The 23,485-nt window shown below is 40.8% G+C and overlaps 1 protein-coding gene across 8 annotated transcripts in view; it reads right to left on the minus strand.

The window, feature by feature from the left end:
- MIB2 (MIB E3 ubiquitin protein ligase 2) overlaps positions 1 to 23,485 on the minus strand; it is a 162,567-nt gene that overhangs the window by 57,957 nt on the left and 81,125 nt on the right. For 6 of the 8 annotated variants that reach the window (XM_089652546.1, XM_089652544.1, XM_089652538.1 and 3 more), the window contains 4 exons: positions 11,062 to 11,168; positions 9,057 to 9,251; positions 1,367 to 1,509; positions 732 to 851 (listed from right to left, as the gene is read on the minus strand). In XM_089652546.1, the coding sequence (XP_089508672.1) occupies positions 732 to 851; positions 1,367 to 1,509; positions 9,057 to 9,251; positions 11,062 to 11,168 (565 nt within the window). The remainder of the gene's footprint in view (positions 1 to 731; positions 852 to 1,366; positions 1,510 to 9,056; positions 9,252 to 11,061; positions 11,169 to 23,485) is intronic. The other 2 variants (XM_089652545.1, XM_089652542.1) reach the window with 1 other exon arrangement.

The raw sequence follows: 23,485 nt of genomic DNA on the forward strand, positions 1-23,485 counted from the left end.
TCCATATAGTGTAATACTACCAGATCTCACCTGCAGGGTCATTGCAGATAAGGTATGGTTTAGCCTCTGGTCAGGACCTTGTGATTACACACTTCTATTGAAATTACATTTGCATGTAGTTTCAGAATTTGATACCGATGTAAAAAAAATGGCCATCTGTGGTTTATTTATATAAAAAGAAATCGGGACAGTCAGAGTGGACACAATTAGGATTTTTACTCTATAGCCATCACACCATTTAGCCGCCCCTCTTTTCTAGTATTAATACTAGAACTTAAAGAGGTGGTATCAACAGCATGGCCAGAATGCAACATGAATCCTATATTATGAAAATAAATATGTATAAAATGGATTTCCAGTACTTCTTCATGGTATCTAGATGGCCTAGAAAGAATAGGGGGAGAAAGCCTATCTATATCTGTTCCTAAGCTTCTTCCCCTTATTCTATTTATGTCTGGTTTGGATGGACAGTTTAGGGTTAGGCAAGCTAAAGACACCAATCTCCCAGGATACATGTGGAACTCCTAGGCACCTTATTATCAGGAAGTGCTGGGGTCCATTGATTAATCCAGAGGTGCAGCTTCTTTTAACAAGTGTGAAACTAAAACAAAATGAGAAGAGAAAGGACCTAACTCTGATAAGAAGAGAGGAATAAATAAGAGAGAAAAGATGTTTACTCATTATTTCCATTTTAATTTTATATATATTTTGCTGTTTTCTGTGCCACATACATCTCGCGGTACCTTTGTCAGAGCACCAGGGTGGAAGGTCCAACGTGTTTCACTGTTGTACTGCACTCTGACATCTCCCCTCTCTGTGATTCTGTGAACTGTTCCAGTTTGACCTATAAACTGCACAGCCCAAAAAAAAGTTTAAACAACGAATAAAAAGAATGCAATACAATGACATCAAACAGTTTTGACAAACCACAGATTGCAAAAAAAAGACCTTGGTTTGATTTGAAATTTATCTTGTCACATTGCCTTACAATGTAGCAGTAGGTGATTGCATAAATAGTAAACCAGAAGTTTTTTGCAACGAATGGAGTATACAATCATAACTTAAACTCAAAAATAGGGACTTTTGAGTTTGCCAAGTTGTCATACTAGGGTCAAAAACACATGGATTCAAGCATTTTCACTTAAACTTTCTGTTCAGTTGGCTCCTAACCAGGGGAAAATTATTTTGGTTGCCACTGAGAAGAACCAGGGCTGCAGGATCACGGACAGATTCCTCCTTTTCATACTTGGGATCAAAAAAGACCTATTTTATGCAAGGTTACAAAACAAATCTACTGACCACTGTAGACATTACAAGTTAAAAAAAAACTGCTTGAATGAATGACAAACATTACAGTGCCAATTACCTCAGCCATTTTTGGGTTCCATCCTCCATGCCCCTCTTGCATTTCCCGCAAAATCTCAATATCCAAAAGACACTTCACTTTGTCACCATGCTGGAACGGATGCCGTTCTGAACTCTCTTTCCTCTGAATCTCTGCTGGTTTTCCTAAAAACAACAAAGGCACAACACTGGCTGTAAATACAGTGCCTTAAAAAGTATTCATACCCCTTTAAATTTTCCACATTTTGTCACATCACAACCAAAAATGTAAATGTATTTTATTGGGATTTTATGTGATAGACCAACACAAAGTGGTACATAATTGTGAAGTGGAAGGAAAATGATAAATGGTTTTCAAATTTTTTACAAACACCTGAAAGGTGTGGTGTGCATTTGTATTCAGCCCCCTTTACTCTGATACCTCTAAATAAAATCTAGTGGAATCAATTCCCTTCAGAAGTCACCTATTTAGCAAATAGAGTTCACCTGTGTATAATTTAAATTTCAGTATAAATACAGCTGTTCTGTGAAGCCCTCAGAGATGTGTTAGAGACCATTAGTGAACAAACAACATGATGAAGGCCAAGGAACACACACGACAGGTTAGGGATAAAGTTGTGGTGAAATTTAAAGCAGGGTTAGAGCATAAAAAATATCCCAAGCTTTGAATATCTCACAAAGCACTGTTCAATCCATCATCTGAAAATGGAAAGAGTATGGCACAACTGCAAACCTACCAAGACATGGCTGTCCACCTAAAACGACAGGCCGGGCAAGGAGAGCATTAATCAGAGAAGCAGCCAAGAGGCCCATGGTAACTCTGGAGACCAAGCAGAGATCCACAGCTCAGGTGGGAAAATCTGTCCACAGGATAACTATTAGTCATGCACTCCACAAATCTGCCCTTTATGGAAGAATGGCAAGAAGAAAGCCATTGTTGAAAAAAAGCCATACAAAGTCCCATTTGAAGTTTGCGAGAAGCCACGTGGGGGACACAGCAAACGTGGAAGAAGGTGCTCTGGTCAGATGAGATCAAATTTAACTTTTTGGGCTAAAAGCAAAATGCTAAGTGTGGCGGAAAACTAAACACTGCACATCAACCTGAACACACTATCCCCACCATGAAACATGGTTGTGGCAGCATCATGTTGTGGGGATGATTTTCTTCAGCTGGGACAGGGAAGCTGGTCAGAGTTGATGGGAAGATGGATGGAGCCAAATACAGGGCAATCTTAGAAGAAAACCTGTTAGAGTCTGCAAAAGACTTGAGACTGCGGAGGTTCACCTTCCAGCAGGACAACGACCCTAAACATATAACCAGACCTACAATGGAATGGTTTAAATCAAAGCATATTCATGTGTTAGAATGGGCCTGTCAAAGTCCAGATCTAAATTCAATTGAGAATCTGTGGCAAGACTTGAAAATTGCTGTTTACAGACGCTCTCCATCCAATCTGACAGAGCTTGACATATTTTGCAAAGAAGAATGGGCAAAAGTTTCCCTCTCTAGTTGTGCAAAGCTGGTAGAGACATACTCAAAAAGACTTGCAGCTGTAACTGCAGCGAAAGGTGGTTCTACAAACATTTTGAAAACCATTTATCATTTTCCTTCCACTTCACAATTATGTGCCAGTTTGTGTTGGTCTATCATATAAATTCCCAATAAAATACATTTACATTTTACATTTTTGGTTGTACCATGACAAAATGTGAAAACTTTCAAGGGGTATGAATACTTTTTCAAGGCACTGTACATCAAACGTGCTGCCAAAAGTAAAATGAGGGGCTTTAGAAGACAGGCTTTAGAAATATTCAGTTATTATAAAAGCTGTAGCACTGAATAGATTGGAGCTAAACTATCCACATATTTTTTCTTTTCATAAACCATACAAACATGTCCTTAAACTCTAGGAACCAATACATAATTATGATCATTAGGTATAGTCCTACAGAGAATAGCATGGCTACAACACAAAATGTACAGCATGCAGAAATAGTCGAGAGGTTGAGCAGTTTTTGAAAAATGGGGAAAGCTGCATAATTTAGGCACCTTTAATTATGGCAGTCTTACTGGTGCCAGTGGCTGCATCTCAGAAACTGCTTACTTCTTAGAATGTTTTACATACTGTAATACAGTCTCTACGGTTTATAGAATTCATGGGTGAAAACACCTTATTCACACGAAATGTCTGAGGAGAATGGCCAGGGATTGAAGTGCACATGTTCAGAGCAGGCAAAGAAGGATTCCCAATTCAGATAATAGATCCTTCTGGAAGAGGCTTTTCTTGATTTTAGCAAAGTAGAAATGACAGACTTAAAATCTGTAAAGACCTGGGTTTCAACAGGCATGCTATTAAAGGTAGTGACTGAGAAGCAGGTGGAGGCCCTGAAATAGCAGGTCTGGCCTGATGGGGAGAGGCCAGGTCATCTAGTAGTCCAAGTATGCCTGTGTACCAGGTTCTTTTAAAGCATTTTGGTGCAATGGGAATCACCAGCTTCTTCTCTTGCTCTATTTTGTGTAGCAGACGGGGTGGCATTCACACTGGAGGGAAGGCATAGATGAGACTGAAGTGAGACCAGGAGATTATCAAGGCATGCAATGCCAGCACTAGAGGGTCCTTGGCCAGGCCACAATCAGAGGTAATTTGTTGTTGAACCTGGAGGCCAGGGCATTCACATCAGGGGTTCCTCATCTCTGACATATCAGGTTAAAATGGCCCCTACCTCTTGATCCAGGCAGTTGCGGTTGAGGCAACCTGTTTTCCAGGTGTCCACTCCAGGGATGTGGACCACAGAGGTTGCTGGACATGAGATGATCTGGCTTGCTTCCTTCAAGGCTGCATGACTCCTGGTGCCACCTTAGTGGATGATGTAGGCTACAGCTGTGACTATGTCTGTATCTCAATTGTGTGTCCTTGCAGAAGGGGGGTCCAGTGCTGCAGAGCCATCCTTATTGCTCTGAGTGCTAGGATGTTGATAGGGTATGTGGCTTCCACCGATTACCATGCTGCCAGGACCATGAGGAACTGGAACACTCTTCCCCAGCCTGAAAGACTGGTTTGTTATTATCACTTTCCAGGGATAGGGAAGGAAAAGAGTTGTTGAGACTGAGTTGGAGACCCACCAAGCTAGGGAATTCCTTGCTGGGCTGAACAGGAGCACGAGTAGATTGAGAAAAGGAGCGTGCTTGTTCCAAGTTGACAAAATATTGTGCTTTAGAGGTATTGAATGAAATTGGGCAAATGGCATAGCCTCAAAGGAGGCTATCATGAGGCTTAGTACTCTCATGAAGGACCTCATTGAGAGAAAGCATTTTCTTCTCTAGAAGGATAACCTTTGTTTTGGATGTGTCTAAAACCAGACACAAGTATTCCAAGTGACGAGAAGGCTTGGGAGCAGAATTTTAGAAATTGATCATCTAGCGAATGCCTGGAGCCTCTGAATTGACCTGTGGGCATTTGCAGACAGTCAGAAGGGAGAGAAGTCCTTCAGGAGAAAGTCATCCAGATTAACCTATGACTTGGATGCCCTGAGTTGTTGGAAGGACAAGAAGAGTTGCTGGGACCTTTGGGGATACTCTGGAAGCAAAGGGACATATGTGTGAGGTGTCTTTTACAAGCAGCTTTAGCTGACCAGGCTTTGAATCACAAGATTCTGCACATGTAAGTGGAAATCCAAGCCATTCGAGAAATTTGTGTCATGACTAGTTCTAGGGCATCAGCACGAAGGAGCAGGGCAGGAGGTAAATCCTGCAACTGTTCAGTTAAGGTAGGAAAATAGGATTGTGATAGTTATACATTGTCCAGTTCCAGTTGCCTGTGGTCTGACAGACATAGCAGTGATGACTGGTTACAAAGTCGGGCCTGCAAGTGTAAAAAGAGCTTTTAAGAGTCTTTTGGGCCTTCCCCACTGACATGGGCTACCTTCTGTGAATCCCATGATACCCCCCAGTCAGAGTATTTCAGTTTCCTTCCACTTCAACACTTGATATCCTGCCTTTCACGCACTTTGTCTTATCCCTTAAACTACATTTGAGCATATCTGCCAGCATTCCCCGACTCCCTGAGTCTCATCTCCTCACTCACTGCGTCTCTAAATAGTCAATTATCTCATACCTCTCTTTCTTATGTGGCCCACTGGGAACAAAACCTGGGATTTGAAATTGATGCGGCAGACTGGAGCAAAGCCTGGTCTTCTATTGCTAAATGTTCATTTAACACAGCTACCCTGGAGGTGGCATACAAAGTGTTCTTTGGTGGTATTTGGCCCCGTTTGCATATTCACACTAATCCAACCTCTTCTGACTGCTTTTTTTATTGGTGTGGCCATTGTGGGGATGTTTTACATACTTGGCGGACATGCTCACAACTGGTAGGCTTCTGGTCTCGCATATTTGGATTACTGTATTCTTTGTTCCATTTGACCATCCGAAAAGGAGGCGAAATTCACCCTGTTGCATTGCCCTATCCCAGAGCTATTCACTTGTCAACAAAAATTGGCATCCTATTTGTTCATAGCAGCCAAGATTGTTTGAACATGCTTTGATAATTTTAATACCTGGGCTACCTCTGATATCCATGGGGTATTCCCCAACAGGTTTACATGTTATGTTCTGTGTTTAATGTGAATGTTTGTGGAGGATGCTCGTCCTCCTTTATTCATCCGATGTATATTTGTTCCACTTGATGCCGCCAGTCATAGCCCCTGCGTGGATGGATTAGCTGCTCTTTGTACAATTGTGCCTTAATTTTACTAATGAATAAAAATTACTGAACAAGAAATACATTTAAAATTACTGGCTAAGTGCTATGTTACGCAAAAAAACCCAACCAGAAATAACTCCACTCTGTTGAAGGGGATGTAGTTCCTATGGAATATTTGCACATATATGGTGGAACTGTCCTAAAAATACACTTTTTTTGGAAAGGAATAGTTGATAATATTTTTTAAACTAACAGGAATATGCGTGCCCATGAAGTGGTGGACATGGTGGAAGTGCCTAGTGGACACTTCGGTATCACAATACAAGAGATCACCAATACCTTATTTATTAAATGCAGCTAAAGGGCTCATTCTATAATATTGGTGCTCATAGGAAATTCCTGCATTGAAAGAATGGACCACAAAAGTAGTAGTATTAATTTTTTCTTGCATTAGGTTATTTTTTTTTTTAAAAGTGTTTTGTTAAGTTTACAATATCAAACAAAACAAGACAACAGTGCCCTGAGGGTGACTTGACAAAGTTTAATTATGTTTAATGGAAGAATTAATGCACTTGCACAAAGATTCTGTTGATTTATTATTTGAAATGTGGGGAATTTGGATGACTTAAGAGGTCAGAAAATTATGTGGATCTGACAAGCGAAAATTAGGAGAATATTGGGGAGATTTATTAAAACTGGAGAGTACAAAATCAGATGCAGCTCTGCACAGAAACCAATCAGCTTCCAGGTTTTGTTGTCAAGTTTAATTGAACAAGCTGTAGTTAAAAGCTGATTGGCTACCATGCACAGCTGCACCAGATTTGGAGGGCTCCAGTTTTACTGAAGCTCCCCCTATGTGTGGTATATGAAAGGGGAGGTAGACATGTTTGTGATAGGGATGAGGATATTTTGTGGGAGCTCAGTGGTTGTGAAGAATTTTTATGAAAGGACATCGGATGGTGACCTTTGTTAACTGAAAGCCACTGAGAGCCTAGAAAGAGTGAGACCAATAGTATTTGGTTGAGAGAGCAGAGTAGATAATGAGCCTAAAATGGTAATCTCAATCAATGGTACAGGGTGCAAAGTTAAAAGTCTCAGGAGTAGTGTCGCAGTGACATGAACGAAGAAGAATAAAGTATTGTAGACATATTTAAATGCATGTGATTGAGTTTTTTTTTTTATATATGTGTTGGGATAAGGGAGGGGAGTCTGTAAATGTTTTGTATGTTGAGAAGTTCAAAATATTAGAGAGAAAAAATATAAAAAAGAAGAGCCAGTGAGTATGGAGAAGAGCCTGGCATCTCGGAGCTCTAGACAGAGATGGCTGTGGGCAGCACAGTGGCTAAATGGTTAGCACTTCCGCCTGGCAGCACTAGGGTTGTTGGTTCGAATCCCACCCACGGCACCACCTGCCTGGAGTTTGCATGTTCTCCCTGTGCCTGCATGGGTTTCCTCTGGGTACTCCCGTTTCCTCCTACACTCCAAAGATATGCTGGTAGGTGAATTGGCCCTAGTATGTGTATGTATGAATGTGAGTTAGGGACCTTAGATTGTACATGCCTTAAGGGTTAGGGACTGATGTGAATGTACAATATATATGTAAAGCACTGCGTAAATTGGCAGCGCTATATATGTACCTGAAATAAATAAATGAGTTGTCTGAGGAATGGTGATACAGATGCAGAAAAGTCCTTCTTGGTCAGGTAGACCACATGTTGAGTGCCTGAGATGAACCCAGAATTGGATGCATAGATTGGTGTTAACATTAGATCCTGCCCCGATGCGCAGAAAGCACCATTACTGAGGTTGAGCGTTGTTCGGGGCTTTTGCAGTAGTTCCTCTTTGGTCTCCACCATTGCTTCAGGTGACAGTTATGCCTGAGGGGCAGGCACTCACAAAGTAGACTGCAGAGATAGGATAATCATATCCACAGAGGCAAATGCAGTAACGCAGGTGCAGACCATGCTGTAGCTAATGTCCTCATATCAGAGGGTGGGAAAGCAGCTTGGCACCTTATAAGGGGTGTGAAGTGATGAGAAAGTGTGACCTGTGGTATGATCTAATACCTGGTCATCCACCTAAAACCGAGCTCTGAGTAGTTGAAATTTAGTTCAAAACGTTACACTGTTAAGGTGAATACATTCCAAAGACAACATTGGTTGTTTCAGTAATGGTCAGAGACACAGAGTCTTACCTCTGCACAACACTGGTCCCTATATGGGGTTCAGGCCTCACCCATCATGGTGAGCATACCCCCCCCCGGAGGGGTCTTCAGGATCTGGGTTCCACAGGGCTAAACCACAGTGCTGGGCCTGTATAACAACCTGCAGCTAACTATACATATTGCACAGACTGCAAAAGTGAGTGCACATGCAGGGTTCAATTGCCAAAGCAACATTATAGGCTGTCCCCTCAGCGTGGGGTCTGGATATAGCTCCCAAGGTTTTAGTGGGGTTGCAATGATCTGGATACATGGTTTCTAATGTTATGTTGAAAGATAGTGAAGGAGTTGAGCTAAGTTAAGCTAAGAATTATTTCTCTGTAAATAAGAAGAGGTCCATCGCCTTAGGACTTTAGCAAAAAAACTGACTCACAACATGGTAGGGTTATAGGGGAGATGCCCAGGAGGTATATCCTCAAAAGCTTTGTTAGTTCTTGTCCAATCACTTGAACATATGGGCCTAAAACCCAAGTTCTATGAATACTCTGGCAGGATATGAGGAGAAATCTCTCCCATGGGCATACAGAAAGCATTAAAATCAGAGCATTACACAATTTCCTACTTTATCTCCAAAAACTGATATTTGGTTAGAGGTCAACACTGATCAGCCTGGGAAAATATTAAGATGTTGTTATCTTGTTCCCACAAAAGGAGGTGATTAGCTATCCATAAATACAAAGCCATGTTAATGAATAATGGTAATTATTTAGTGAGTTGCTGACTGACATAATAAAAAATTTAATAAAACTGGCATAATAATGTTAATGAAAACTGTCTGTCTGTCTTACCCAGCTTAGGTAAGTGATCTTTGTAGTAATGTCCTCCTTGAGCATCCGCAATGCACTTTAGATCTACTTTGCCCTTGTGCCCAACTCTGTAAACATTAGTGGTGCCATCAGCCCACGTTACACTTGCCACGCTGCGTCCTGTTTCCACATCCCATCCACGGATGTCCACAACCCGACCAACTTTAGTTTCCCCACCTAGGTAACACAACACAAAGAAAAATGTTTACATTAAAACAAACACTATTCTATTTTTGACTATGCCTTTACCATAACAGAAATATTGCAGCACCATCATTATTCTGTGCTGGTATATTCATCAATACTTTACTGTTAACAATGGCCTTCATTTACCTCCAGAATATAAATATGTTAATAAAGATATGAGGCCCTTTTTAATAGAAATAGCATTTCATAATGGTGTGATTACCAGGATTAAACAAAACTGGGATTTGTCTGGGGAAGATGACATTTGATGGGGTCAAGGAAACATTCTCTCCCTAGCATAAACCTATCTAAAGACACTCTGAATTTTACCTGGAATCAGCTGAATCAGCTGAAATTCGAGTCCTGGGTTTACCTGTAAGCAGCATCCAGTTTGACAAAAGTCAATCAAAATATTGACTGAGCTCGGTGGAAAAGTATATGCTGAACAGTAACTGTATGCTATCAGATGCACTCTTCGGCAGTGCAATTGTATTCAGACAGCCATGAATGCTGCAGATGTCTGAATACAATAGCGGGCAATGGAGATTTCTCCATTCATACCGTTTAGTGGGGATGGGAGAATCTCACTTATTCAGGGCTTTTTTTCAACCAAAATGTGACGGAACTCAGTTCTATTGCCCCGGCACTAGCCCTGTGCTTGCTGCACACTACAGTCATTTGAAAACACAGAAGCACAACTTCTGTGTCCACAGGCTGACAGTGCTCTTCTTGTGGCAGCCACACTAAACCCTCCCTGAGAGCAGAGAAGGGAGTGCAAAGGAGCAGGGGATGCGCATAGCTGTGCTAGTGTGGTGACAACACCTCCTGAAGCCTGTGCCTGCCCTGAAGCCTGCACTATCCATGCTCCTATCAAGGCAAGCTGTAGCTTGCTTTTCTATCAGGGTACTATGAAGGATGGCGATTTTGAGGTGAGAGCAGAACTCTGTAGTGGAGGTGGGGGGTGATTTTGGGGGAAAGAGGATGCCGTTTTGGTTTAAAGTGGACCAATTCTATGTAGTCCTGAACCCTACACTCTGTACTCAGCACACAGCTGAACTCTGCTCTCTGTACATACAGTTGGGATCAAAAGTTTGCGCACCCCAGCTAAAAATTTGTATTAATGTGCATAAAGAAGCCAAGGAAAGATGGAAAAATCTCCAAAAGGCATCAAATTACAGATTAGACATTCTTATAATATGTCAACAAAAGTTAGATTTTATTTCCATCATTTACACTTTCAAAATAACAGAAAACAAAAAAATGGCGTCTCAACCCCAATCTATCCGGTTGTCTCCTAATCTATCCACCTTTAGACGATCCCTGAAAACCTTTCTTTCGCTTTAAAGAAGTCAATCCTGCTTCTACCTAGTAAACCATCATTTATTTCCTCCATCAGCTCATCCCCCCCACAGCTATTACCTTTTCTATCAATCAACCCTTCCTCCTAGATTGTAAGTTCTAACGAGCAGGGCCCTCTGTTTCCTCTTGTACCAAATTGTATTATAACTGCAATGTCTACCTTCATTTTGTAAAGCGCTGCGCAAACTGTTGGCGCTATATAAATCCTGTATAATAATATAATAATAATACTGCCCTTCTCCACACATCTCACTGTAATACATCTTACAAATGCGTTCACAGTAAACATATGTTTCACATGAATCTTTATTAGAACATTTTTTGAACAGGGTAGAAAATCCACTTCAAAGAAAACAAAAATCACTACAGGGTTTTGCCTATATTTAGGTCTAGTGATATTCCTTAATTCTTGTCCTTTAAAAAGGATCTCCAAACTACTTACCATCTTGGTTACCCCATTCCCAGTCAGGTCCTCGCACTACTTTGGCACCCTGGAAGATTCCTTTAAGGACTAAGCGTGGTAAGCCTTGGCGAGGTGTAAGTGAGACCCTGCAGATTAAAAAAATAAATAAAACAAGATGCCAGGTTATTAACAAATTTAAAGAAAACCTGTCATGATGAATGTTACATGTCTAAGCGGAGACTTTCTTCCAGAGCTCAAGTTCCCCACTGCCCTACACTATATAGAGGTGCTAGTTCTGTGCACGACACATCGTAGTAGTACATAATACTAACTGGCTGTACTTGGCACTGGAACTAACACAATCAACCAAGCTCCAGAGCTGGATGGATGACCCAGCTGAGACAAGTAATAGCTGTCCTCACAGGTTTTCTTGAAATAAAACAGCATAAAACAGTAAGCTTTATTAAAGATAAACAAGCACAATAGCATTAAACAACATAGCCCTATAGTTAAAGGGGATTAAACCAATCAAAATTTTGGTTACTGGTTCATGCTCAAGAGTAAAATCACCAAACCAGTCAGTATCTCTGGTGGTGAATTCTCCAAATTCCTGGGTTTGCTGAACACATACATGAGGCTCCAGATCTCCATGATGCCATTTACTTAATATAAGGAACGCAAAAAAGCGTTCTAAATTGGCCTTAGTATGTGTATACATGAATGTAAGTTCGGGACCTTAGATTGTACACCCCTTGAGGGTTAGGGCCTGATGTGAATGTACAATATATATGTAAAGCGCTGCGTAAATTGACTCCGCTATATAAGTACCTGAAATAAATAAATAAAAAAGCGATTGGAACATGTGAGCAGGAACACCCACCAGTCCAATTTATATACACCCTTCACATATGGCAAAGTTTCATCTCATCGCTGAATGTTTCATATATGTGCATTCAATCAATGACAAAAAAAATTACAATAACGTTAGATGCATCAGCAAATTTGAAAGAAATTTCAAGTGCTTGTACACACGTTACAGCTTCTCTGACTGCATTATCTTTGTGTGTGGAATGGCCGACCTCCTGCCATTGCCTCCTTTTCTCTGTCACCCTGACCTCTTTTTGTCTCATCTACACTGCAGATATCCTGGGGATGTGTTCATTGTGATTGGTGCTGTGATTTTCAACTTTTTCTCCTAAACAGTAAGGATACTACAGGTCACTCTCAGCGCTGCTCATTTCCAGTTTTTACAGTAGATTATCTTTCGCCAAGCAATGTTAATTACCTCTGGGACTGTCTCAAATGACTTTGCTGCTCATTTCACAACATGCCAATTAGTGAAGGACAAAATGTATCAATTACCATCTGCAACAATTGTACCTCTGCCAAAAGTGTTTAACAAATGAATAAAGAACAGTTACAAAAAAAAAAAACATGGTTATTTTTATATAATAAAAGGTCAGCTTTGTTTCAACTATATCACATCCTGTCCATTACCCAAAACTGGGACATCCAGCAAAATGGTCCTTCAGGTGTCCCTACATGATGCTAGACGGCACTAGATAAATTTAAGAACAGATTGATGCCAATTGTTATAGCAATTTTGTTTTCCAGATACCTGCAGGGAAGATACTGAGTTCATAGGGCAGTTCAATAGTACTGTATCTCCTTAATTTAAAAGGATGTCTCCCTCTACTGGAAAGATCTGTACATGCAGATTTATAATGAGAAAAGTGTTAAAAAAGCTGGCAGTGTAATCACTGATTTCCCACATTGTTTTCAATAAGAAATAACGAACCCTACAGCCAAGCCTTTAAAATTAGAACTCAAGAAAAAAACAATTTCATTGGTTTTTTATAGATGGGGAATAGAGGAGGGAGGTTAAAGTGGAAGGTAAGTCAAATCTTCTCCCAGCCTCATTCTAAGCTGATTCTATCAACCTTGAAAAACAAAAGATACATATACGTAACAATTCTGAAGTCGCTCCAGTCTGATCACATATGCTGGCTTCAATGTAGAGGAAAGATTGCAGACAATGGCTGCAGAGCCTGGTCGATGATGTCACCCATAGGCTTACTGTGGTCATGTGACCAGACAAGAGCTACTTCAGATTAGGTATGTATACACATCATTCCTGTTACAGGGTAGATGGAATAGGCTTAGAATGAGGATGGGAGTAGATCTAAACTTAGAGTTTGATTTGCTTACCTTCTTAAATTGTTACTAAGCCCAGGACCCCGCATTCACTATATCTGGTCTCCCACAGTACACACGACATGGAAATGCAATTATTGTAGTAAATATAAACTGCTAAATACCCTTTCTCATCAGCAGTTACATTACAGCAGTCTTGTGGCTTCTACCAGTGTCCAGCAGAGCACTGGTTAAAGCTTGTAGGAAGATTTTTCAGTCTCCCAAGATTGTCCTTTGAGGCTGCATAACCTCTGACTTTTTGTCTGGACAGCGCTGATTGGCCCTGTGCTGATCACGTGCACTGAGAAGAAAGAAAATGTGCAGCTTGCCCCCAAGGCTCTGTTGTTTCAGCAGATGAATTGGGGACAGTAAAAGAAGAGGAGGATCAGAGAAGACAGGATCAAACATCATTTTTACACAGTGTGAAGGATTAACCCCTTAGGTTCCACAGTGAGTATAACAAGAATGCTTTACTACATATACAGATTGATTTTGCGGTTGTGGGTTTAGCAGACGTCCAGCCGATCCGAGCACGGAGGGCGGAGCCTGACCATGGCGGCGGTGGAGAGCTCGCGTTAGGAGCTCCCACACGAGGCTCCTCCGACCTACCCCCCCTTGAACTTTAAAAATTCCCCCCACGGAGATGGAGCCTTAGAAGCCAGAGACCTACCTTGACCGGGGGGTTTGCTGGCTTCTGTTCTGCCTGCGGTAAGAGAGGAGGGGACGCTGAGCCGGGTCGCCGGGAAACAAGGAGGCGCGGCCGGGACATGTGACAGGCCGCGGTGCATCCCTGGGAGGCAAGGAAGCCGGCCGCTCGGCCGGAGGCTGACAGAGAGCAGGAGAGATCCCTGTTCTGTCGGACGACCTGCTACCTCTGGAGCCCTGGCAGGGGATTGATGGTGGGCCTCCCCAACCAACAAACCAACAAGGCAGAAGAGAGTGGAGGAAGTCCTGGAGGGTCCCCCTGAGAGGAAGAGAGCTAACCTATCGAGGAAGCTGGAGAGTGGAGCCTGGAGCTGTCTCACAAGAAGCGCAGGATGGGTGAGTGAGACTGGCGGAGGCCCCAATTATAAAAATAAAAAAAACAAACAAACCGTATAGAGCTGGGAGAGAGAGAAAAGGGGGGGACCCCCAGAGAATAACAATAAAAATAAGGAGAAGAGCGCAAGGTGCAGCCAAAGGAGCATAGAAAGGTGGGAAGATAGAGCTGGGAATTCTACCTCTACACCTTATTAATTCCCTTGTTTTGTAAAGTATAAGTCTATAAGAAGAAAATAAAAGTTACAGAAGAAATGAAACATAAAAGTACAAAAGGAACCGGGCCTAAAGGGACCCAAACGGGGACAATTAAAAAGTATACATCCCAGGGAAATGTGACCCCAGAAAGGCCCCAGAGCAGAAATGATAGAGAATCTGATCTAAGTATGCAAAGCAGTCCTAAACAATCACTAGAATTGGACACCAGCAATCAACAAATATCAGAGATAGAAAAAGATCTACAAATTCCAAATAAAAAAGAGATGACAGAAATGTTTAAAGATTTGGAGAGAACAATAAAGCAAAAAATGGTAAATATTCGGAATGACCTGGGGCAGTTGTTAAGAGTGGAAGAAACGGAGCAGAAAGTTAAAAATCAGACCCAGATTATTTCCGAATTAGAGAAGAAGATAATTAACATGGAAAAAGTTCAGGAAAAATTGCAGTATAAGGCGGAAATTCAAGAGAATAGAGAAAGGAGGAGAAACATAAGGATAAGAGGGGTACCGGAAACTTTAAAGGGAGAAATACTGGAAGAGATCGTCTGCAAAATACTGAACTATATAATGGAAAGGACTAATATAGAAAGAATCTCTAGAAATGGGAAACTCCAGGGGAATTATGAGAAGGACAGGCCGAGAGACATACTTGTAAAATTTTATGATCTACAGCAAAGGGATAGACTCTGGAGGAAAACTAAGGGAAAATCAGTTATAAAGTATGGAGAAATGGATATTCAAATATATGCGGACTTGTCACTAGAGACTCTCCAGAGGAGGAGAACTCTGAGGCCTTTGCTGGAGCAGATGAAAAAACAGAAGGTGCAATATAGATGGGGAGTTCCGGAGACTTTAATAGGATGGAAAAATGGAATAACAGCCCATTTGAGGTCCCTAGAGGACTTGAGAAATTTTTGTGATAGACTGGAAATGCAGAAAATTGAAATAAATGGTTGGGAAGAAGAATCTGGGGGAAGTAGATCAGGGAGAGGGGAGGGGTGGAGGAGGGTGGGGGAGGGGAGGAGGGGCGGGGAGGGTGAGTGAAGAGGAGAGAATTGTGTTTTTTTTTTTTTTTCTCTCTTTCCTTGCTCCCATTCCATCGCTTCTTTCTCTCCCTAGTTCCTCCAGCCTGACCCCTTTTTTTTTTCTTTTTTCTTCTTTAGAAAGTACAGGTAGAGAGGAGTTCAAAGGGGGGATCCGGAAGGAGGGGAGGCTGTCCACGGGAGGAGTGAAGCCCTAAGGATTAAGTCAAAGGTGGACGCTATCTCCACAAATGACGGTTAGGCAAAGGGAAGGCCTAAAAAGAGGGGGGAGGAGGGGGGGAGAGGGGGGGAGGGAGGAGGAGGCAGAGGAAAGGGATTGAGGGGTGCATTGAGAGAGGGGGGGGAGGGAAAAGGGGAGGGGAGTATTGAGGGAGGGGGGGAGGGATAGGGGGAGGGAAAAGGGTAGTAGGATAAAAACGCTCTATAGGAACAAGAAAGAGGAAGGGAAGGAGGAAGAGAGAGAAGGTAGGAAAAGAGTAAGATGGAAGAAATCCAATATATAACCTACAATGTAAGAGGGTTAAGCTGTCCAGGAAAGAGATTCAGGTTATTTAAAGAACTTCAACATAGAAAAGCCTCAGTAGTATTCTTGCAGGAAACACACCTAGAGATAGAGTCGAAGGTTAGACTGAGGACTAGATATTTTCCAACATGGTTCTATGCGGATTCACCAACTAAAAGAGCAAAAGGAGTTGCTATAGGCTTCGCAAAGAATATAAGGTTTGAGGTGGAGGAGAGATTGACGGATCTGGAGGGAAGGTATCTATTTTTGAGAGGAAAATTACTGGGAATTGAGTGTACAATAGCAAACATATACAGTCCAAATAAGAGGCCGGAGAGGTTTATGAGAGAAGTGTTGAAGAGATTGATGGATTTTAAAAGTGGGTATATGATAGTAGCGGGAGACTTTAACATCTGTATGGATCCGCGATAGACACCACTTCCTCTGTGAGGAGGGAGGAAAGCAAATCCTTGAGAATGTTAAAGAAATTAATGCATGAATGTCAGTTGGTGGACATCTGGAGAATTAGGAATATGAAGGAGAGAGATTATACTTTCTTTTCGCACGTTCATGAGACTTATTCTAGACTAGATTATATTTTAGTAGAACATCGAATGATAGCGTTGGTGGCAGAAGTAAAAATTGAAGGAAGTACCCTGTCGGATCATGCCCCAGTTGCAATGAAGTTAAGATGGGGCAGGGAAGGGAAAGAAGGTTATGTATGGCGGTTGAATGAGGCACTTCTCATGGAGGAAGAGATTGGTCAAAGAATTGAGAAGGAAATCGAATGGTTTTTTGAAGAGAATGAAACAGAGGATGTGTCGGTTGCAACGGTGTGGGAAGCACATAAAGTTTACATCAGAGGTCTACTTATCGCAATGGGGGCAAAAAGGAAAAAAGAAAGGAGAGAAAAGATAAATAGATTACTAAATGAAATATATGATCTTGAACAGGTGCATAAAAGGGAAAGATCTAAGGAGATAATGCAGATGTTAATAAAGAAGAAAGAAGAATTAGAGAATGTAATGGAGGAGGAAAAAAGAAGAGTCTTTAATAAAATAACAAGTGAAAGGTACAGATGGGGAGAGTATTTAATGAGAACTTTAAGAAAGAAGAAAAATAGAAATTATATCGAGAAAATAAGAAATCCCAAGGGGGAATTTGTACACTCAACCAAGGATATTGCTAGAATATTTAAAGAGTATTATAATGAGCTGTATAATATCATACCTCAGGATACGCTTAGGAAAACGGAAATAGTAAATAGAGGGAAAAGAAAGACATACCTAGAGGAGGCAGGCCTACCGAAATTAAGAGAAACACAACGGAACTCTCTAGAGGCAGAAATAACTTTAGAGGAAATAAAAATAGCATTAGAAAGTATGGCGGGAGGGAAAAGCCCGGGTCCGGATGGATATACGGCCAAATACTATAAAAAATATAAAGAGCTTTTAATCCCCAAAATGAAGATCTATATGAACGCCTTGGGGAACGGGATAGAGATAAGGGGAGAGTCTTTACAGGCGAATATAGTATTGATACAGAAGGAAGATAAAGATCCCTCACAATGTGCGAGTTATCGTCCAATAGCGCTGCTGAATGTAGACACTAAAATATATGCAAAGGTTCTGGCAAATAGACTGAAAGAGCTGATGCCGGAGTGGATACATGGAGATCAGGTGGGGTTTGTCTCGGGAAGAGAGGGTAGAGATAATGCTTTGAGATCATTGTTGCTTATACAGGAGGGCAAAAAAGGGAAAACCCCAATGATACTGATGTCGATAGACGCTGAGAAGGCATTCGATAGAGTGAGTTGGGGTTTTATGATGGATACTCTGGAAGCATTAGGAATGGGAGATAGAATGAGAGGGTGAATTAGTGAGTTGTACAGAGGGCCTACCGCTACCATAATGGTAAATGGAGAAAGATCAGAGTACTTTAAGATGTCAAATGGTACAAGACAGGGATGCCCATTGTCTCCATTGCTATATGTGTTATCACTGGAGCCCTTGCTGTCCATGATTAGGAGGAATATAGACATAAAAGGAATAAAGATAGGTGATAGAGAACACAAGGTAGTGGCTTATGCGGATGACCTGATGTTTTATGTAGGAAACCCTAGAACATCACTTCCAAATCTAATGAAAGCATTGAGGGAGTACGGAGACCTGTCAAACCTAAAAATTAACCCGACAAAGACCGAAATCTTAAACATAAATCTCAAAAATAGTGAAAAAGAAAAACTACAAGAGGAATTCCCTTTCCTTTGGAGAGATAAAGAATTAAAATATCTAGGAATAAAACTATCAGCCTCAAATAAGAACCTTTATAAAGCCAATTATATAACGCTATTAAATGAAATCAAGGAGGAGTTGAGAAGAGTGGGAAATGGAAATCCATCGTGGATAGGTCGCATAAACTTGATAAAGATGGTAATAGTCCCCAAAGTATTATATAAATTTCAAATGATCCCAATCAAACTCCCAGAGGCATATTTTAAAGAACTGAGGAAAATGATAATAAAATGCATATGGAGGAATAAAAAGCCTAGAATAGGTTATGAAACGCTGACCAGAAGCAAAGAAAGAGGAGGATTGGGGGTACCAGATTTTAGGAGATATTACAAAGCAGGGATTATTGCAAGAATCTTCGACTGGATTCATAATCCGGAGAAAACTTGGGTTAAAATTGAGAAAGCACTGAATGGAAAAAGTTTGAGTAATAGTATCTGGGTCCCTGCACAACATAGAGAATTAGAGGAGAGCACAAGCACGTACACTCTTAATGTTTTAAAAGAATGGGATTTATTACACAGACAAAAGGGGTGGGTTTTTAATTCACAACTAATGCCACTTAGGAACACAAAATATTTCATCCCGGGAAAAGATAGTATAGCAGGGAAATGGATAATAAAACAGGAGGCGCAATTGAGAGATATAATGGTAGGAGAGGAAATGGGGTCATATAAGGATATGGAGGAAAGAAAGGGTGAAGTCTTTAATAAGATGGATAGACTAAGATATTACCAACTGAAGAATTTCTTTGAAAGCCTTCCAAAACCAATAAGAACTAGAAAAGACTGGAATCCATTTGAGAGAATCTTTGAGTCACGGGGAAATGGTAGACATGGTACGGCAAAAATACACAAGATATTAATGGAACTTGATATAGACACAAAATTAATGCACATAGAGAAATGGGAAAGAGATATGGGAAGAAAAATAGAGGAGGAGGAGAAGAAGAAGATGTTCACATTAATTCACGAAAATATTAGTATGAGAGAAGTGGAAATAAACTATAAGTGGTTTGAATAGATGGCACATTACCCCCTATCTGGAGCACGAGATGAATACAGAAATCTCACAGATGTGTTGGAGAGGTTGTGGAGAGGTGGGCACGTAGTATCATGTGTGGTGGGAGTGTTCAGAAATACAGGTGTTTTGGCGGAGGATAGTTTATTTGATAGGGAAAATCACAAAAATCAATATAGGATTCGATCCAGAAGTATGTCTCCTCCATATCTCAGAACTCTCAGTGAAAACATATAAGAGTTCTGGGATATGGCATTACTTGACCGCAGCGAAGAGTCTGATACCCAGGTTCTGGAAGAAAAGAGAGGTGCCAACTGAGGAGGATTGGATGGCTAGAGTAAATCAGATCTCTGGGACAGAAAGATTGTATTACACGCACGAGGACAAGCTGGAGTTATATAATAAAAAATGGAAAGGCTGGGAAGAATACAGAGAAAAGGTGAAATATATGAAGAGATAATATTCCTGGAAGCTGGCTTAGAACTGAGATTTAGAAACAACAGAATAATATGGAGTTAACGAGAGTAAAAAGAATGTTGAGCATGGGAGGGGTTGGAGGAGATGGGGGGGTGGAGGGGGGGGAGGGCAAGGAAAGAAAGTCATATACAGGGATAATTTATGTAAGAAGAGAAAACATTTGGGATAATTATTTTAATAGAAATGTTGAAATGTTTTGTATATTAATTGGAAAAATTTAATAAATATTTATAAAAGCAGAAGTCCAGCCAAACTAGTTGGTGGTTGAGGGTGGAGATGAGCTTGTTTTATGTTTTTTTTGTAATGAGCTTTTTTTTTTTTTTTTGCACTACCCAAGAAGTTTTGTTTGATGTTTTTATTACGGTATCTATGGGTCATATGACCGCTGACGCACTTGTCAGTGGTCAGAAATGATAATTGGGAAGGAGAAGCACACCAGACAACAGTAGAGAATTCAAAGGTGAAGGGAACACACTGGAAGACTTACTGTAAACCTCTTCAAGATGAATTCTAGGTATGGAATTTTTACCATAGTTACTACTACAGTGATTTCTAGTTCTGCAGGGATCCCAGAGGAATGGCATATGCATACTTACATTGGTCAAAGCTGGATCAATGCAACTATATTATAAAATCCATACCCAGAATTTATCTTTAACCACATGCCGCCCAGCCACTGTAGAAATACGTTGGGGGGGCGGCACGGCTGGGCAAAACCACGTTTTAAAACGTGTTTGCAAAACAGTTAGGAGGTGCGCCACCGCCCAACCTGTCCCGCTCACACAGTTAACCCTTTCAGTAAATAAAAAAGTTAACCCCTTCCTCCCCAGTGCCATTAGTACAGTGTCAGTGTTTTTTTTTTTGCACTGATCACTGTATTGGTGTCACTTGGGATGTCAGTGACCCCAAGTCGGTTCCCCCCCAATGTCAGAATGTCCGCTGCAGTCCCGCCGTAAGTCGCTGATCGCCGCCATAAGTAACCGATTGCCACCATTATTAGTATTAAAAAAAATTAAAAATCCCAGTATAATTACCGCCATTTGTAAACGCTATAACTTTCACGTAAACCAATTAATTTACATGTATTGGGCTTTTTCGCAGAATGCATTTTGGCCGAAATTTATGACGAAATTTGATTTTTAAATTTTTTTTACTGTACATGTTTTATAGTAAAAAGTCCAAAATATCAAAATATTGTTTTTTTTTCTCAAAATTGTCAGGCTTTTTTTTTTTTTATAGCGCAAAAAATAAAAAACGCACAGGCGATCAAATACCACTGAAAGAAAGCTCTATATGTGTGAAAAAATGGACATAAATTTTATTTATGTACCGTATTGCATGACCACACAATTGTCTGTTAAACTAGCGCAGCGCTGTATAGCAAAAAAATGGCATAAATTGCAGTATCTATACCATAGTTTGTAGACGCTATAACTTTCACACAAAGCAATCAATATACACTTATTGGGATTTTTTTTACCAAAAACATGGAGCAGAATACATTTTGGCCTAAATTTATAACCAACTTTGAGTTTACTATATATTTTTTATAGCTGAAAGTAAAAAATATTGTTTTTCTTCAAAATTTTTGGTCTTTTTTTGTTTATAGCGTGAAAAATAAAAAGCGCACAGGTGATCAAATACCACCAAAAGAATTTGTGTAAAAAAAACGGATGTAAATTTCGTTTGGGTGCAGCATTACATGACCGCGCAATTATCAGTTGAATTACTGCAGCGCAGAGTAGCAAAAAGAGGCCTGGTCATTAAGGGGGGTAAATCCTCAGGAGGGCAAGTGGTTAAATGACATGGCTGGTTATCCTTGTGCCACCACTATATATGACACTATTTAAGGGAAATTTGATTTGCCAGGGTTCCTAATGTATTGTTTCGCACTTAACAAGCATTGTACCCACAGGGCTGCCCTGCCTTCATCCCTGTGCACAAATGTCCACATTAGCCCAAACTTTCCAGTTTGTAAAAATCTCTTTCATTAGAATATGTTTTGTTGCCAGCTTCTTCCTATATCTCCACCTGGCATTTTATTATTGCAGGTAGCTTTGGTCACAGCTTACATTTCATTTTATAATATCTGCATTTTAATAACAATACTTAATTTTGACAATCCAATGTAACCACTTGCTGGCTGACCACTAGCATTTTACTGTAGGTGGACGGCTCGTACAGGCACAATCACATACCTGTACTGTATGCTGGCAATGTCTTCTGGGTTCAGGGCACGTGCGCCTCTCCCCCCCTCTTGTGACTTGCTATGTAATAAAAGATAAGATAGACTTCTCCTGAACTTGCCACTTCAAAAACAAGTCTGCGTTGGCAAGCAGTTAAATATATTAGGCAATTCCTGCAGGGTTAAATATATAAGGCAATTCCCGTATGATTAAGTCCAATGACGAAACGCATCAAGGGAAGTGACGTCAGACGCACAGCGGAACCGGAAGTGACCGAGCGGCCATTTTGGATCCTGGAAATTCCTATCTAATACACAGAAGTGTTTCAGAGGATCTCCAGAGGTCTGGCTGCTTAGGATTTGTTTGATGGCAATTTCAAAGATGAAATATAATTGAGCGGATACCTGTATGGAGCCCATTCCGGAGTGAGGCCTTAGGTGCTGCAAACTGCCCTGGGGAAGGGGATTCTTATCGGCTTGTGACCAGACCAGGCTGATCCGGTTCTGAAGGAGATCTTCAGCAGACATCTTTGAAGTTTACATATGCATATATGCGCATAAAGGTTGCGCATCTGGTGAGTGCGTATTCCTAACAATTTCACGGCACGCCACCAGGATATTGTAACGAGCACTTATCTGAGATCCCCTCAGATGGATCATCACTTCTAAGCACTTTATATGAACTGTTTTCAGGACTGTGTATGGTTATTAACACTCAGCGCATCGATATTGCTCACCAATATCACCTTTAGCTTTGCATTTTGCACTTTTGTCACTTTATATCCACATCTGGGTTTAGTGCAATTTATGTGTATATATATATTTGAACTTTGTTATTAGCTATTCCAGCGCCGCACCCCTGTGGTTTTTCTTGAATTCCTGCAGGGTACTGCAATACGAGATTCTTTTCTTTGCCATCTGAACTGAAAAAGGGGAGATTGGAAACAGAGTCCAAAAAAGCCTATCATCTATGAAAGATGCCCCTTCCAGGAAGAATGATCATCCTACATTAATGCAATTAACTGACTTCTGCTTAAGAGAGTGTTGTTGTTTCATTAGCCGTTTCATTAGCTCTGCTAGTGCTGTGAATTTCAGCAGTGGGTTTTGATGTGCAGCCAAGATTCTCTCCTCACAGCGATATCTGTGAATTGATCGACTGTAGTGGCAGCAGTAACACTCCATGCAGGTGGTAGCCTGGCTTGGCTGTCACAATAATCAACTCTGATTTCTAGTGTGATTTCTAGGCACATCACGAGAGCTCAGGTCATCTATAATCCTGAAATGCTGTATTTCATAATAAACCAGCCAACTTTATTCTTACAGGTCCAAGCACAGTCCACGGAAAATCAATATGTTAGCAACATATTAATGGTATTTGGCGTAATAACCCATTGGCCTCTTAAGACATTTTTGACATGTCTGACAGTAAAATTAAAGATGAACTCTACACTGTGACACTGTGTAAAATCTAAAAAAAAAAACAGAAAACAATGGAT

Source organism: Staurois parvus, unplaced genomic scaffold, assembly GCF_062004578.1.
Source record: "Staurois parvus isolate SC_StPar_1 unplaced genomic scaffold, SC_StPar_1.0 ptg000686l, whole genome shotgun sequence".
Classification (NCBI taxonomy): domain Eukaryota; kingdom Metazoa; phylum Chordata; class Amphibia; order Anura; family Ranidae; genus Staurois; species Staurois parvus.